Source organism: Rhincodon typus, unplaced genomic scaffold, assembly GCF_021869965.1.
Source record: "Rhincodon typus isolate 14 unplaced genomic scaffold, sRhiTyp1.1 hic_rhity00000051, whole genome shotgun sequence".
NCBI lineage: Eukaryota > Metazoa > Chordata > Chondrichthyes > Orectolobiformes > Rhincodontidae > Rhincodon > Rhincodon typus.
In genome coordinates, this window is record NW_025965689.1 from 656,736 (window position 1) to 675,167 (window position 18,432).

General features: G+C 43.0%; 4 protein-coding genes across 12 annotated transcripts in view; 3 read left to right on the forward strand and 1 right to left on the reverse strand.

Moving 5' to 3' along the window:
* The window catches only part of LOC109929682 (histone H2B 7-like), an 823,479-nt gene that overhangs the window by 580,963 nt on the left and 224,084 nt on the right, over positions 1–18,432 (forward strand). The gene's annotated exons all lie outside the window — the stretch shown is intronic.
* The window catches only part of LOC125488138 (histone H2B 7-like), an 844,706-nt gene that overhangs the window by 580,951 nt on the left and 245,323 nt on the right, over positions 1–18,432 (forward strand). The gene's annotated exons all lie outside the window — the stretch shown is intronic.
* LOC125488142 (zinc finger protein 239-like) overlaps positions 1–18,432 on the reverse strand; it is a 341,309-nt gene that overhangs the window by 289,864 nt on the left and 33,013 nt on the right. The window lies entirely within an intron of this gene.
* LOC125488143 (zinc finger protein 239-like) overlaps positions 1–18,432 on the forward strand; it is a 34,409-nt gene that overhangs the window by 14,876 nt on the left and 1,101 nt on the right. For 3 of the 4 annotated variants that reach the window (XM_048621049.1, XM_048621048.1, XM_048621047.1), the window contains exons 2-3: positions 2,908–2,960; positions 12,656–15,119. In XM_048621049.1, coding sequence (XP_048477006.1) covers positions 12,755–13,201 — 447 coding nt within the window. In that variant the 5' untranslated portion in view covers positions 2,908–2,960; positions 12,656–12,754 and the 3' untranslated portion in view covers positions 13,202–15,119. Of the gene's footprint in view, positions 1–2,907; positions 2,961–12,655; positions 15,120–18,432 lie in introns of those variants that run through there. The other variant, XM_048621050.1, reaches the window with a different exon arrangement.

The window sequence follows — 18,432 nt, forward strand, 5'->3', positions numbered from 1 at the left end:
AGGGACAGAATTAATCTGCACTTGGAGCGGAAGTAATTAGTCAGCAACAGTTAGCACAGTTTTGTTCAGGGGAGGTTATGTCTGACCAACTTTTTTTTCGCAAAGAAGTAGCCAGGTGTGTCGCTGAGGACAATTCATTCGACACAGTCTGCTTGGACTTCATCAAGAGTTTTGATAAAGTCCCACAGAGGAGACTGACAGCAAAGGAAAGAGACCATAATAATCAAGATAATTTGGCTGATTGGCTCCAGAATTGGCTGAGTGGTAAGAAGCAAACAGAGTCTGTTTGGCATAGTTTTGTGACTGGAAGCCTGTATCCAGTGGGCTTCCACTGGGATCAGTATTGGGGCCCTTCCTGTTTGTGTTCATATAAGCGATTCACAATGAATGTCAGGTGTTGATCAATAAACTCATGGGTGATATGAAAATTGGTGGGTGGTAAATAGTGAGGAGGACAGCCTTCTGAAGAGTGGTTGTGCAATTTAGGCCTATACTCTGAAGTGTTTAAGAATGAGCGGCTACCTAATTGAGTTATATAGTATGCTGCAAAGCATTGAGAAAGTGGAAGTTGAAAGGATGTTTCCTTCTGTAGGACGTTCTGGAGTGAGAGGTTATAGTTTTAGAATAAGGGTTGGCAGGTTTAACGTAGATGAGGAGAAATTACTTGTCTCAGATGGTTGTGAATCTGTGAAATTCACTATCTCATAATGAGGTGAATGCTGGGACATTAAGTAAATTTAAGGAAGTAATTTAATGAGTAATTATTCATGGGCTGAAAGTTTATGGGCAGTAGGCAGGAAAGTGCAGTTGGGGTGGGATGAGATCAGTCACAGTTTTATTAAATGGCTGAATTGCTACTCCTGCTAGTTCTTTTGTACTTAGATTACAGGAGGATATAGACGGGCTGGTAAGACGGGCTGATCAGTAGAAGTTGGAATTTAATTCAGATAAGTGAGAGGTGATACACTTGGGCAGGGCAAACGAGCCAATGGAATACATGAATAACAATGTAGGACTGAGGATCTGTCAGACTGAGGATCCGTAGGACCCTGCTGTGCAAGTCCATCCATCCCTTAAGGTAAGAGGACAGGCAGGTAAAGTGGTTAAAAGGCAAATGGGACACTTGCCTTTATTAGTCGAGGCATAGAGTTTAGGGGCAGGGAGGTTATGCTGGAAACGTATATATAGTTGGTTAGGCCACAGCTAGAGTGTTGTGTGCAGGTCTGGAATCCAACGAGTAGGAGAGATGTGATTTCACTGGAGACAGCACAGAGGAGATTTACCAGAATACCGTATGGGCTGGAGAGTTTTAGTTGTGAAGAAAAGTTGGACAGACTGGGATTGTTTTCTTTGGAGCAGAGGAGATTGAGAGGAGCAGAGTTGAGATGTATACGTTATGAGGCGTATAGCAGAATTTGAATCTGGATTCCCAGAACATTCCCTGAATCTCTGAATTAATAGTCCAGCACTGATACCATTAATCCAATATATTCCCCAGGATTCTGACCCACCCAACAATATAGGAACAGCAATATCGTTCCAAGTTTGCGGTAAGGAGACCTTAATAGGACAGATAAGGGGCGGTGTGCCATTGTTGCTTTTGCTGCCTGGATTGATGCTTGGTGTTCTGACCAGTTTCATTCCCTTTTGATTTGTGGTTTGATATTTTATGAAATGCTTAATAACAGAGCAGTTGGAAAACAGTGGCTGGGTTGGACAGAGTCAGCATGGATTTCTGAAGGGAAATGATGCTTGGCAAATCTCCTGGCATTCTTCTAGGAATTAATTAGCAGAGTTCATGAGGGGGAATCAGTGGGCATGGTTTATGTGGATTTTGAGAAGGCTTTTGACAAATTCCAACAGATAATATCAGGTCGGGGGGGGGCGTGATCTCAGAGAAACATATAAAATCTTAATATTTTTAGAGAGGTTTAATGCAGGAAGGTTGTTCCCGATGCCAGGATGCACAGAAACAGGAATCCCAGATTAAGGGTATGTGGTAAACCTTTTAGGTCTGAGGTAAGGAGAAATTTCTTCACACAGAGGGGTGAGCTTGTGGAATTTGCTACCACAGAAAGCCGTCAAGGCCAAACCATTGTGTGATTTCAAGAAGGATTCGGATATAGCATTTGGCTCAAGGAATCAAAACATGTGGAAGGTAAATTGAGTTATATGATCAGCCGTGATAATACTGATAGCAGAGCAGGCTCAAAGGGCCGAATGGCCCACTCCTGCCCTAATTAACTTGATTTCTATCAACACATCAGTCAGGAAGAAACTTCTCCCCCGGTGGAGGGATCAATGACCAGGGTGCATAAATTTACGATCAGAGGCAGGAGATTTTAGAAGGCATGTGAGGAAAATATTTTTCCCCTCGAGGGCGGTGGGAATGTGGAACTTGCTGCCTGTAAAGGTAGTTGGGTCAGAAACAGTCATAACATTGAAGAAGTATTTAGATGTGTGTGTGGGTGCAGCGCAGGATTCTGGGCCAGTGCTGAAAAATGGGAAGAGAACAGTAAGGTCGTTGTTTCTGACTGGCACAGCCTTGATGGGCTGAAGGACCTCTTTCTCTGTTTGTAAACCTCTGACTGTCATAACTTTTATACCGCTATCACCCCCCTGTGTCCTTTATTCACCTTGGAGCAATGAGTTTCTTGAATGCAGCCTTGCAACTAAAATCCCCGATCCCTCAAACCATTCTGATAAAGCCCCTGTCCACCCTCCCAGGGACCCTCCCATCCGTCAGAATGTGTGGGTGATCACTGGTTTGTACAGACCCAGAATGCTCTCTGTTTGTGGCTGTGATGTCATCACACACTGACAATTGCACAATGACATCACCCGCTCCCCAGGGATTTCCTCAAATGTGGGATTTTTCTGACTCCGGTGTTTCTGATATCTTTACAGGTGCCAGCTCCAGCGGGAGATTTCCAAATTGCAGACAGTGAAATTGTTGAGCGGTGAGTAGCTTTCACCATTCTTTTACAATTTTGAGGTTTTTTTGAGGTGTGTGCCAGTTATCTGTGGGAGGATCCACCTCTCTGAGGATGGTGTAACTCCTTTACTGTGGATCTGAAGCCATCCATTACTGTGTGTCGCCTCTCTCCTCCCTGATCAGCTCTGCCATTGTCTAACCTGCTCTGTTTAATGTTTGTGTTTGTTTGCTGAATCTCTGAAGTTTCTGTCATTGCCCATCAACCAAGTGTGCATTGCTGACTGAGCAGCTCCATCTTCCCTTTGCACTTCTCACCGTCAGGAATTGTAGAGTCATAGAATCATATAGTTTAGAAGAGGCACTTTGATCCATCGAGTCTGCACCAAAAAAAAAACTTAATTTACTCTGTTCCCACTTTCCAGTACTTGGCCCATCGTCTTAAAAGTTATGATGTTTCAAGTGCTCAGCCAAGTATGTTTTTAAAGGTTGTGAAGTTTCCTGCTTCATTTACCCTCCCAACTGGTGTATTCCAAATACCCACCATCGTCCGAGTGAAAAACAAACTTCATCAAATTCAGTCTTCTGTCTTTCCCCTTAAATGATGTCCTATTGACCCATCAACTAAAGGGAACAGATGCTTCCTATCCACCCTGTCTGTGACCCTCGTAATCTTACAGGAACAGGAGTAGGCCATTCAGTCCCTGGAGCCTGTTCCATCATTCAATGCTGATCTGTCACCTAACACCAGAAAAGTACCTTTTAGCCCATAGAATTGAGTTACAGTGAGTCGTAGAGTCATACAGCATAGAAACAGGCCCTTTGGTCCCCCGTGTCTATACTGACCAACAAACTCCAAACTACACTAATCCCATTTACCTGCGCTTGGTCAATAGACTACTATGTTCTGGCTTTTTAAGTGTTCATTCAGATGCTTTTTAAATGTTGCGAGAGTACCTGCCCCCATCACCATCTCAGCCCGTGCGTTCCATATTTCTACCACTCTCTGGGTGAATTCTTTTTCTCCCTTAGATCTCCTCGAAACCACTTATTCCTCACCTTAAACCTATGCCCTCTGGTCTTAGACATGTCTACCAGAGGGAAAAGATTCTCATGATCTGCACTGTCTATAACTGTCAGAATTATGTATACCTGAAACCTCCCAAATGCATGACCACACAGCCCCCTCTGCCCAATTTACCAGTTGATCAATATCAGACTGTAGCCTGAGAGCATCCTCCTCACTATCACCAATGTAACCAATTTTCCTGTCAGCTGCACATCTGTCCTGTAATGTCACATCTTTCCTATAATGTGGTGACCAGGACTGTATACAGTACTCTCGCTGTGGTCTGACCAAAATTCTGTACAGCTTCAACATAACCTCCCTGCTCTTCTAATCTGTGCCTCGACTGATGAAGTCAATGTCGATGTAGAGTCATCGAGATGTACAGCATGGAAACAGACCCTTCGGTCACACTCGGTTATGCTGTCCAGATATCCTAAATTATTCTAGTCCCATTTGCTAGCATTTGGCCCATATCCCTCTCAACCATTCCTATTCATGTACCCATCCAGATGCCTTTTAATTGTTGTAATCGTACCAGCCTTCACCACTCCTACTCGCAGCTCATTCTATACACGCATCACTCTCTGCATGAAAAGGTTGCTCCTCGGGTCCCTTTTAAATCTTACCCCTCTTACCTTAAACCTGTGCCGTCTAGTTTTGGACTCTGCTACCCTGGGGAAAAGACCTTGGCTGTTCACCCTATCCGTGCCCATCCTGATTTTATAAACTTTTATAAGGTCACCCCTCAGCCTCTGATGCTCCAGGGAAAATAGTCGCTACCTATTCAGCGTCTCCCTTCAGCTGAAACCCTCCAGCCCTGGCAACATCCTTCCGATAGCAGGGAGAACAGAACTGAACATAGTATTCCAAAAGTGGCCTAACCAATGTCCTGTCCAGCCTCAACATAACCAAACATTTCCCATACTCAATGCACTGACCAATAAAGACAAACGTATCAAACGCCTTCTTCACTATTGTGTCTACCTGCGACTCCACTTCCAAAGAACTATGAACCTGCACTCCAAGGTCTCTTTGTTCAGCAACATTCCCCAGGACCTTACCATTAAGTGTATAAGTTCTGCCTTGATTTGCCTTTCCAATATGCAGCATCTCACATTTTTCTAAATTAAACTCCCATCTACAACTCCTTGGCCCATTGGCCCATCTGATCAAGATTCCGTTGTACTCTTAGATAACCTTCTTGGCTGTCCATTACATCACTAATTTTTCTGTCATCTGCAAACTTACTAGCCATACCTCCTATATTCCCATCCAAATCATTAATAGAAATGACAACAAGAATTGGACCCAGCACCGATGGCCATAGGCCCCCAGTTCAAGAAGCAAGCCTCCTCCACTACCACCCTCTGCCTCCTACCTTCGAGCCAGTTGAGTATCCAAATGGCTAGTTTTCCCTGTATTCCGTGTGATCTGTCCTTGCTAACCAGGTTACCGTGTGGAATTTTGTGAAACGCCTTACAGAAATCCATATAGACTACGTCGGCTGCTCTGCCTTCATCAATCCTCTTCGTCTCTTTCTCAACAAACTCAGTCAAGTCAGTGAGACATCATTTCCCGTGCTCAAAACCACGTTGACTGTCCCTAATCAATCCTTGATGGGATGCATGGTAACTTGCCAAGCTGAATTGGCTCAGTACTGGGGAACAGAGGGTGATGGTAAAAGGCGGTTTGTGTGACTGGAACACTGTGTGCAGTGACATACCACAGGGATCAGTGCTTTTTGTGATATTCGTACATGATGTAGATAAGAATTGAGAGAGATGATGACTAAGTTTGTGAATGACACAAAAATTAGTCGGGTGTTTGACAGTGAGGAGACAGGTGTTAGGTTACTGGAACATATGAACAGATTGGTCAGAAGGCAAAATAGTGGCAGTTGGAATTTAACCCTGTTAAATGGGAGGTGATGCACTTTGGAAGAAGGAACAAGACAAGAGTGTACTCCATGAATGGCAAAACATTAGGAAGCTCAGACGAACAAACGGATCTCATGTGCTCGTCTACATATTCCTGAAGGTGGCAGGACAGGTCAATTCATGTAGTTAAGAACGCATAAGGGACGCTTGCCTTTATTGGTCATTGCATAGATTCCAAGAGCAGGGTGTTACGAAGCGGGGGAAGGTCGAACCCTTTGGATAATTAACCCAAAACACAAGCCCCGATCTGTTATTATGGGAGTAGAGGTTCCCTTCTAATAATGACCTTGAAACACCCAGAGAAGCTTGCTTTGTAATCTGATAAAAGAATGGTTAAAAGAAAGAAAACCCCTGATCTCCACTGTTTCGATCACAAGTAACAAGAACAATTTATTTATTTACCCCTAACAATGACCAAATGAACAGAATTACTGACACCAGAACAATTTTTGCCCCACCACCCCACCCACCCCACCCCATACACCAGGCACAATGTATTCCCTAACTGAACTGAATTCTCCTGGCATGTTGTCCAAATAAACACAAGTCCCACTTCTTATTATAAGCCCAATTAATAAGACAACAATAAATTAAAACATAATCTCTCCAACTTGGCATAGAATGTGTCTCTGGAACGCTCTTCCTTCTGTTGATCTCGAGCCACAAACACTTTTCTTCCGCTGATTCTACTATCAGGGATGTTTTCTCAGTGAAGACTCCTTGCTCGAAGTGCCGTGGTGGTACCTTTTGTGGATCGGATGATGTTTTCTTAGAGAGCTTAGTGATTTTTTGTGTGAGCTGGGTGCTTATTTCTCAGATGGTGGTTAGCTCTCACACCCTTCAGATGGCAGTTGGCTCTCTGCCGCTTTTCCAAATGTGCTCTTTATATATACCCATGATGACCCGTCCCTTTTCTTACAATTGCATTGGTCCGAGGTTGTCAAAACCGTCAGATTTAAATTCAATTGGCTTTCAATCCCCAAGTGCTTGATTTAAATTAATTGACTGCTTCCAGCTCATTGCCAAAACATCAAAACAAGCCGTTGGATTCCAATTATGCAACCAATCAGTACATGTTTCCATTTTTAGTACTGTCTGAAATCTGCAGCTGCTTACAGACCCATTTTCTGTATAAATCTCTAATCTTAGAAAAGCACTCTATCTTTTAAAGGGACCGCGCAAACATATTCTTGTTTCCTGCCTTCCAATTCACGATTACTCTACGCAACTTGGTAACAAGGAAGGTCATGTCAGAGCTGCACAGCACTTTGGTTCGGCCGCAGCTGGAGTGCTGTGTGCAGTTTTCATGACCACACTGTAGGAAGGATGTGATTGCTCTGGAAGGGGTGCAAAGGAGATTCACCAAGATGTTGCCTGGTTGGATCATTTCAGCTATGAAGAGAGGCTGGATATTCTTAGGTTGTTGCCTTTGGAGCAGAGAAGGCTGAGGAGCAACCTGATAGAGATGTGTAAGATTATGAAGGGCGTGGACAGGGTGGATAGAAAGCAGTTGAAGGGTCAGTAATAAGGGGGCAATACTTCACAGTGAATGGTAGAAGATTTAAAGGGGATTGGAGGAAAACCTTTTTCACCCAGAGGGTGACTGGGGCCTGGAATGTACTCCCTGGGCAGGAAGTTGAAGCACGAAAGCTCAACTTTTCAAAATTACTTGAACGAGCTCTGGAAATGTCACGACATTCAAGGCTATAAGCCCAGTGTGTGATTAGTGTCAGCAGCGGGATAGTTTTGGCTCTACAGACTTGCTGGGCCATTGGGCCTCTTCTGTACTGTATGATTCTATAATCCTCCTCCTCCTGAGTAAAGACAGATGTGAAGTACTCATTTAACATGCTGCCAACGTCCTCTAGCTCCACACAGATTGGTCCCTAACGGGCCTGACTCTTTCCCTGGTTATGCTCTTTCCTTGATATCCTTGTAGAATATCTTGGGATTCTCCCTAATCTTCCCTGCCAGTGTTTTATTACGCCCCACTTTGCTGTCCTCATTTCTTTCTTATGTTTCCCCCTTGTACTTTCTATTCTCCTCGAGGACCTCCATCACTTTCCTCCCTTTGTACCTGTTAAAAGCTTCTCCTTCCCTTCTTATTCAGTCCTGAAATTTCAGAGGCATCCAAAGTTCTCTGGGTTTTTTATAGAGTCACAGATTTATAGAGGTTTACAGTGGACAGAAAGGCCCTTCGGCTCATTGAGTCTGCGCCAGTCATAGACAACTAAGTAGTTATTGTAATTTTCCAGCACTTGGCCGATAGCCCTGTATGCCTTTGCATCGCAACGGTCCATCAGAATATTTCTTAAATGCTCCTACATTTCCCCCAAAGGGAACATGTTTCACCTAATTCCTTTTTAAACAGCCCCACTGTTCTGCTGAAGTTTACCCACACAAAGCTCTCTAAGGCTGATCCTGCCTTATTTTAAAACAATTTGCCTTTCTCCAACCCACAGCCCTTTCTTGCAGACAGTCTGTTTTTCCTCTCTGCTGCCTCACAGCACCAGGGACCTGGGTTCGATTCCAGCCTTGGGTGACTGTCTGTGTGGAGTTTGTACATTCTTCCCCGTGTCTGTGTGGGTTTCCTCCAGGTGCTCCAGTTTCCTCCCACAGTCCAAAGATGTGCAAGTTAGATGGATTGATAATGTTAAATAACCCTGTAAAATCCAGAGATGTGCAGTCTAGTTGAATTAGCCATAGGAAATGTGGAGTTATGGGGCAAGGGTGGAAACAGGATTTAGGTGAGATGTTTTCGGAGGGTCGGTGCAGACCAGATTCGCCGTATGGCCTCTTTCTGCACTGTCGGGATTCTCTGAATTAGATCCAGCATTACATTGTCACATGTTGGAGCTACTACATGTTGATATAAAAAACACTCCTGAGTACATTTGAATAAATCTGCCCCTCTAAACTGTTTACACCATGACTACACCAATTAATGCTGGTGAAGTTGAAATTCTGTAATCTAACTATTGGATTGTTCTTTTTACATACTTCAGTGAATTGTCTGCATTATTCAATTTATTTCATTTCTCCTCCGATGCTGAGGTTGTATTGACTCTCAAGTTCTGAACCTTTTTTTATTCCTTGTAACTTATCCTGCACACCCTTAACGTTAACTGATTCTCTGTCCTCAGATACTGCCTGACCTGTTGCAATTTTCCAGCATTTTCTGTTTATTTCAGACTTGCAGCAAGTGCAGTATTTTGCTACTCTTTTGATAATAAGACCTTAAGACATAGGAGCAGAAATTAGGCCATTTGGCCCATTGAGTCTGCTCTGCCACTCACTCATGGCTGATAGGTTCTTCAACCCCATCTGGACCGTGCTGTCAGAACCAAGTCTAGAAACACAGACGGATGAATTAAAAGCCCATTTCTGACAGGGTGGGTGTTGGTCACAGATTGTGGCCTATTGGTTCCTATTAATTGAGTCACACAAAATCACTGAATGATTACAATGGAGAAGGAGACTACTCTGTCCATTGTGTCTGTGCTGGCCTTTCTCCAAAAGCAAATCAGCGATTCCTATTATTTGCCCTTTTCTTTCCTCTTCAGGGGCTTTTCCAGTTAGCTTTTGAAAGTCTTTGTTGCATCAGATTGAGCTGGAGTGGTGATGGAGGAGAAGCTGCTAAGTTTACCCTGAGGCCTTTCAAAGCCAGCTGGGCCCTGCAGTTTCCAGCGTGAAGTTGTCAGTGGGAGCTGGACTCTACAAAAGATTGGGTTGCTTAAAAAAACACTCTCCAGAGAGTGTATAACAAAAAAAACATGGTTTGGCGAACAAATATTCTGCAGTTGCTGCAGAAACATGGGTGTTAACTTTCCAAATTGCATTAGATTCTGGAAAGTTTCTGTCTCACTGCAAAATAGCAGATACAACCCCTGTATTAAAGAGGCGAGGAAGGCAGACAACAGGAAACTTTAGGCCAGTTAGGTTGATCTGTCATTGAGGAGATGAGAATCAATTATTTGGAGGTATTATCACCACACTATTAGTCCGGGGACCTGGGTTCATATCCTGCCATGGCAGATGGTAGAATTTGAATTGAATAAAACTCTGGTTTTAAGTCTAACGATGGTCATGAGTCCATTGTCGATTGTTAGGAACAAAACCATCTGGTTCACTAAGGTCCATTAGGGAAGAAAGCTGCCATCCTGAACTGGTCTGGTTTACGTGTCCAGACCCACAGCAATGTTGACTCTTAACTGCCTTCTGGGCAGTTTACGGATGTCAATGAATGCTGGCCTAGCTAGGGACGCCCACTACCTCTGCATGAATTAAAGAGAAACTGAAGAAATAAAAGTGAACAAAAGGATTTAAATGCATTTAGAAAGGTAAGGACTGATTAGGGAGTGTCAACGTGGCTTTGTGCATGGGAAATCGTGTCTCAGTAAGTTGGTTGTGTTTTTTTCAAAATATGGCAAAGAAGATTGAAGACTGGTCGGTAGATATTGTCTATATGGACTTGAGCAAAACGCTCAACAAGGTTCCGCATGGTAGACTGGTTAGCAAGGTTAGATCGTATTGGAGTACAGGAAGAGCTAGCCAGTTGGATACAAATTTGGATTCAAGGTAGGAAACAGAGGGTGGTGGTGGAGGGTTGTCTTTTGAACTGGAGGCCTGTGACCAGGTGGTGTGCCATAAGGGTCAGTGCTGGGTCCACTGCTTTTTGTAATTATTCAAATGATTTGGATGTGACGGTATGGTTAGTAAGTTTGCAGATGACACCAACATTGGTGGCACAGTGGACAGTGAAGAAGGCTATTTTCAGTGAGTAGTTTGGGATCTTGATCAATGGGCTGAGGAGTGGCAGATGGAGTTTGGTTTAGATAAATGTGAGGTGTTGCATTTCAATAAGGCAAATCAGGGCAGGATTTAGACAGTTAATGGTAGGGCCCTGGGGAGTGTTGCTGAACAAGGGGACTTAGGGTTGCAGGTGCATAGTTCCTTGAAAGCGGAGTTGCAGGTAGACAGGATGGTGAAGAAGGCATTTGGTATGCTCGCCTTCATTTGTCACTGCATTGAGTTATCGGAGTTGGGATGTCATGTTGCGACTGTACAGGACATAGTTAGAATACTGTATTCAGTTCAGGTCTCCCTTCTATGAGAAAGAAGTTGTGAATCCTGAAAGGGTTCAGAAATGATTTACTGGGATATTGCCGGTATTGGAGGGTTTGAGCTGTGGGGTGGGGCTGAAAAGGCTGGGGCTTTTCTTCCCTGGAGTGGTGGAGGTTGCGTTGTGAGGCTTACCGCATCAACGGCCCTCCCAGGCAGTGCATTCCAGACTTACACCACCCCTCAGGTGAAAAATGCTTTCCTCCATTCCCCTGTAAAACTTTTGCCTTTCACTGCAAAATGATGCCCAGTGTTATTCAACCTTTAACTAAAGGAACAACTACTTCATTGTGTTTCTCCAATTTAGTGGAATTCTATGAGGAGTGACATGTGCTGTGGATAAAGGGAGCCTGATATATTGTACTTGGCTTTCCTGAAGGCATTTCACAAGGTACCATGGAAAAGGTGTCTGTTTAGAGTGGGAGCTACTGGTTTAGTGGTACCTACCAGCCTGGATACTGGATTGGCTGGCTGGCAGAAAACCGAGAATATCCATAAATGGGTCTGCTTCAGATTGTCAGAACGTGATAAGTGGGGAGCCACAGGGTTCTGCTGAACCAAAACCTTTTGCAGTTTATATCAATGACTTGGATGAGGGGAATGAAGTCATGGTAGCTACGCTTTGTGTGGATACAAAGCTATCAGGAAAGGTTGCTGTGAAGAAGACTTAATTTCCCTACGTCAATCTGCAGCCTTTTTGAATGAATATTTCAGGTGAGCTATGATATAACAAAATGTGAAATTGTTCGCTCCAGGGGAAAAATGAGAAAAGAAAATCAGACCAGAGGACAGGTGCAGAATCTTGTGGAGCTGAGATATCTAGGGGGTCTGGTGCGTGATACACAAAACATTGGTATATAATTAACAACAAGTGATGAAGAAGGCTCATGGAATGTTCTTGTTTATCACGAGTGGAATCAAACAGAAAAGTAAGGAGTTGATGATTCAGTTGTACAGGGCATAAGTGAAACCACACCTCCACAACTGTGTGCAGTTTTGGTCTCATTATTGAAGGAAGGGTGTAAATGCGGTGGAGGTTCAGTAGACTGATATCTGAATGAGTGGGTTGTCTTATGAGGATATTTTGGACAGCCTCGGAATGCTCATGTGTTCAGAAAAATGAGGTGTAATTTGACTCGTGTTTAATATCCTGAATTGGTTTTGACAAGGTGAATGTGGACATATTTTTTCCGAAGGGTAAGTCCAGAATGGGGAAGACCGTTTTAAATCGAGGAGTCTTCATTTTGGAATAGAGATGAGTTCTTTATTCAAGATTAGTGCGACTTTGGAACTCTCTGCCTCAAAAGGCGGTCGAGACTCGGTCATTGAACATTTTTAAGGCAGAGGTGGATAGATTCTTGTTCAACCAGGGGATCAAAAGTTATTGGGTGTAGCTGGAAATTCAAAACATGAGCTCATCGGTCATGATCGTATTGAATGATGGAGCAGGCAGGAGGGCCCGATAGTTCATATGTTGGCCTTTGTGTTCATACATTTGACATGGAGCCAAATGAGATCCTGGGACAGATGCATGACTTTGTATTTTTATGGGGAGACTTTCATTTCCATTATTTCTGTTCTAAATCAATTCCACAGGATATTAGAAGGAGAGGATTTACAGTCGGGAAACTGCAACCGATCAGGATTTCAGAGTGGCCCAATTCGGTGTAACCTGAATCTCATTGGGCTTTGAACATGGAAGGAGAAAACACCGTTGACAGCGGTGAGAAACTGTACATGTGTAGTGCATGTGCACGAGCGTTCAGCCGATCATCTGACCTCTCGAAACATAAACGGAGTCATAAGGAGAAACTGTGGAAATGTGGGGACTGTGGGAATGGATTCAGATCCCCAGCTGAACTGGAAATTCATCGGCGCAGTCACACTGGGGAGAAACCATTCTCCTGCTCTGAATGTGTCAAGGGATTCAGTCAGAAATCCCACCTGCAGAGACACCAGCGAGTTCACGCTGGGGAGAGGCCATTCATCTGCTGTACGTGCGGCAAGGGATTCACTTTGGCTTCCAGCCTCCAGAAGCATCAACGAATTCACACTGGGGAGAGGCCATTCACCAGCTCCTCGTGTGGGAGGGGGATTCTCCGACACATCCAGCTTGATGACAAATCGGTGAGTTCACACTGAGAGAGTGTTTACCTGTTCCCACTGCAGGATGGTGTTGAGGCGTTTATCTGAACTGACTGTACATCAGCAGACTGCCTGTGGAGAAGCTGAATGAGGGGATTCACTGACCCTGCCACCTTGTGGACAGTTCACACTGGGGAGAGGCTGATCCCCCTGCACCAAGTGTGGGACATATCCTCTCCGTCATCCAGCCTGCTGAAACACCAGTGAGTACATTGTGTGAAGAATCTATTCTCGTGCTGAATGTGGAAAAGCAATCACTCAGTCATCCAGCCAACTGAGAAGCCATCGCGTTTGCACAAGGGAGAAGCCTTTTCAATGTCCAAACTGAGCGAAGTATTTGAAAAGATCCTGGGAGTTGACATCCCACGCACTTGTTCACATTGACGTGAGTCTGTTCAGGTGCACTTACTGCAGGACTGAGTTCAGGTGAGAAACTCACCCCATTCTACAGCAGTACATTCACACTGGGGAGAGACTGTTCACCTTCTCTGTGTCGGGGTAAGGATTCATTGAGTTACGAAAACTGCTGAAATGCCAGTGAGTTCCTGAGTAACTGCAGTGATGAAAGATGTATAATTTAGATAAATTCCAGTTTTGGAAGTTGGCATTTATAATAGAGACACTGAATGTGGGTCATTTTCTGGAAGTTTTCTTTAAAATAAAAAGTGTGAGTCCTTGTGAAACAGTGACCTTCCTCCAGCACTGCTCAGAAAGCAAGTGGCTGTGGAGCCCCATGTGGAGTTCATGGGAAATTGTTTAGACTCTGTTGATTTACAACAGATGAGCAAACATCAATTGACGTTATCTTGTTTTCAGTTCAGAATAATCAAGGATTTATTATAGTCTATAAACCCAGGGTTAGAAGGTATTTTGTTCAGTTTGGAGATCTGACTGTGATCAGAATCAAGTTTAGTCTCTCTGCTATATAGAGCTCAGAATAATTCAGTGGAAAAAAGAACAAAAAGTCACCCGAGTAGAACTTCCGAACCAGGAGAGTTTGGTTTGAGCTCTGAAGGTATTAGAAGCAGAAAATGTTTATTCTCTGAATTTTGAGAATATTCATGAAAGAAAATTCCATAGTTCACAGGAAAAGTTTGGGCCAAACCAGTTCAGATATAACTTAGAGATTTAATATTGGGTGTAATTTCTCTGGATTTAAATCTGTGTAAATTGATGCGGGTACACAGTTGCAGCAGGTAATCAGGAAGGCTTATGGAACATTGGCACTTTATTTCAAGGTGGGTTGGAGATTTAGAGTTGGGATGTTTTACTGCAACTGTACAAGATGCTGGTGAGACCACATCTCGAATGCTGAGAATAATTTTGGTCCCCTTATGAAAGGAAAGGTATCATTTCATTGGAGGTAGTTCAGAGAATGTTCTCCAGGGTGTTCCCTCATATGGAGGGACTGTCGTATGAGCAAACACTAAACTTGTTGGGAGTCTACTCACTGGAGTTCGGAAGAATGAGAAGTGATGAAACATATTAGACTAGGCTTGAAAGGGTAAATGTTGAGAGGATTTTTTCACCTCATGGAAGAATCTCAGACCAAAGAGCATAGCCTCAGATATTAGGGCCACTGCCACTTTAAGAAAGAGATGAGAGGAATTTCTTCTGTCGAGGGTTGAGATACTATGGAACTCCTTGCCACAGAACAGTGAGGCAAAGTGGGACCTTGTGTATATTGAAGGCTGACATAGATTCTTGATGAAGGATTATGGGGGAATCATAGGAAAGCAGCCATGAAGAATGTCAGATCAGCTCTGATCCTGCAGAATGGCAGAGCAGGCTCAAGGGGCTGTATGGTGCTGTTAGGAAATAGGTTGGGAACATATTTAAGCACAGCAAAACAAATTGTTTTTCTTTCTGTTTTTGTCTTGCATAATAAAGATCTGTTTTTATTTTTGCTAAAGAATCTCTGCAGCCTCACATGACTGGGTTTCAGTGACTGACCACCACAAACCAAATTAAAAGAATAATCTCACTTTGAGACAGACAGACGCACAATTAAACTCTGGCACCCATTGTACCAGAATATGTGAAGAAAAGTCTCAATCAATACAAAATAATAAATGAAGTGCAATTCAACTTCATACTCGTTGTTCAGGAATTTATCCCGTATTTACTTGCAGGAGCAAAGAGGGTCAGAAGCAGAGTGAATCTCACACTTGCGTACCAGACTTGACATAGATATTTACAGAAGAAATCCCTCTGTCTCCTCCACTGAGAGAATGGCAGATTCAAAATAAATAAAGCACAAGCAACCCTCTAACTCTATTTTAATTTAATCCCTACCACCCTGTCACTTTTTAATGATAGCATTGCCCTTTTGGGGGGCTTTGATTGTTGCTGGCTACACTAGTCACGTGGGTGGTTTTGCTGGTGGTGAAAAGTCCATCAGCTGTTCTGGTTTATCTGTGTTCATTTTGAAACCCTCTCACTGACAGCAGAAAGTCTCATTTACAGCATTCTGCCACTGGACAGGTCCAGCATGGAGATTTATAAATTTTTCAAAAAACAGGAAACACATGTAAAATGTAAAACCGATTTATAGAACTCCGAGGGAAATGCCTTTTATTTTGCTTGCTGGCAAGTGATGGGGACACTCGTTTGCTGGCTGTGAAACTCAGGGTTCGTATTCCACCAGGGTTGTTAGCTCCTGGACTAATCGAGTATTAAAGAGCAACTTGACCACACAGAAGTAGCTGAAAAATGACACTCTGGTGTGTAATATGCTCTCTTTCTACAGGCAGGGAAAACAGGATGCATGTGAACGCATCCGAGAATAGGGTGTGCACTTGTTAATTTACACAACATTTGTCAAAACACAATTAATGTACATCCCCAGAATCACAATGGTTTGATTGACCCGTCCTGGATGTGCTTAATGCATTTATTCAGACAAATACATTCATTCTGCTCCAACTCTTGTCAGAATTATGACAGGACAGCTTAAATGGCCGTGTGAGGGACAAATGTATTCATGGTGAAGGGATAAAGCCTTGGTGTTTTTTTTGTTTTGAATATTTGACTACACAGGATCCAAGGTCATAGCATCAGGTTTGAGATGACACAATTTGGCAATGGTGTAAGCAGGGACAAGAAGTGGAGCAAACTTCAGGAGGACACAGGGACTCTGATAAAATGGACAACAAACTAGTGGGTGGGATGCGAAATGGGTGCAGGGACGGTGAATGTTCTGGTTTAATTTATGTTAAACTGAATCTTGCATATGTGGAAAATAAGGTTGGAATTGTGTCTGTTGAGGGAAAACATGTTAAAAGCAGTTTACATTCATACTTTCTTGCACTTTAGAAAATGTTAGTTTGGAGTTTGAAGACATTTGGGTTTTGATTGATGAGAATGCTGTTCCCACAACCTGGTTACAGGAAGTGCTCTGAGATAATTAAGGACTGAATTGAGAAGGAATTTCTTCACCCAGAGGGTTGTTAATCTATGGAATTCCTTGCCCAGTGAAGTAGTTGACGCTACTTCAGTAATTGGTTTTTAAAAAAAGTAGATATTTTTTGAACAATAAAGGAATTAAGGGATACGGTGAGAACACGGGTAAGTGGATCTGAGTCCACAAAAAGATCAGCCATGATGTTATTGAATGGCGGAGCAGGCTCGAAGGGCCAGACGGACTACTCCTGCTCCTAGTTCTTATGTTCACAGGGTCTGGATTCTGGATATTGGCAGAGCAGGCTCAAGGGGCCGAATGGTGCTGTTGGGAAATTGTTTTTCTCTTGCGTAATAAACATCTGTTTTTTGCTAAGAAATCTCTACAGCCTCACATGACTGACCACCACATTAACTAAATTAGAAGAGTAATCTCACTTGGAGACAGTCAGACACATAATTAAACTCTGTCACCCAATGTACCAGAACATGTGAAAAAAAAAGTCTCATCCAATACAAAATAATAAATGAAGTACAGTTCAACCTGATACTCCAGCTGTTCAAGAATTTATCCCCTATTGACTCACAGGAGCAAAGACTGTCAGAAGCAGAGTGAAACTCTCACTTGCGTACCAGACTTAAGGTGAATATTTACAGAAGAAATCCCTCCCTCTCCCAGAGAGGAAGTTTCAAAATGAATAAAGCGCAAGCAGCCCTCCAACTCCATTTTAATTTAATCCCTACTTCCTGTCACTTTTTTCATGTTAGCATTGACCTGGTAACGTTGTGTTTTTGCTGGTGGTGGAAAGTCCAGCAGCTGTGTTGGTTCATTTAGGTTCAATTTGAAAGCTTCTCACTGACAGCAGAAAGCCTCATTTACAGCATTCTACCACCAGGCAGGATCCCTGCAGAAATTTACAAATTAATAAAAAAAAAACACGTGTAAAATGTAAAATCTATTTGTGGAACTCAGAGGGAAATAATTTTCTTTTGCTTGCTGGGTGTGAAACACAGGGTTCGTATTCCACCAGGGTTGTTAGCTCCTGCACGAATTGAGTATTAAAAAGGAACTTGAACACACAGAAGTAGCTTAAAAAATGACTCTCTGGTGTGCAATATGCTCTCTCTCTGTACAGACAGAGAAAACGGAATGCATGTGAATGCATCCAAGAATAAGGTGTGCATAGGGTCAGCGACCATTTGTTAGTTTACGCAACATCTGTAAAACCACAATGCACATTCCCAGAATCACAATGGTTCAACCGACCTATCCTGGATATGCTTCAAGTATTTATTCAGACAAAGCTTTACTCTATATATAACCTCCCCTATTTATATATAACTCTGCTCCAATTCTTGTCAGAATTATGATGGGACAGCTTAAAGTAGCACCTCACATTTACCTGATGTAAACTCCATCTGCCAATCATTTGAGTTCATTCCACAAATAAACAGTTTCTCCAATTCCATACTAACCTGTTATGACTTTCAAATCTCGATTGTCTAAATATAAAATAAAACAAAAATTGCAATCAAATAAAGCTCCTGGGTGGATGAATTCACTCCCATCTCACCACTGGGTGCAGATGCATGTCTCATATTCGCTATTTACTCGTGATTGTATGTGATATGATACAGTGCCACCGAGCGAGCATTGCAAACAGTACAACACTAAATTGCGAAAGGATATTGAAGCCTGCAGTTCACACGCATATCTAGATACAAATCACGCCAATCCACTCGATTAAATTCTCGTCCATGAACATTGGTATCAATAATCCTAGACTTAAATCGCCAGAACCATCGATTAGATGCTAGTTTGTTTTAAA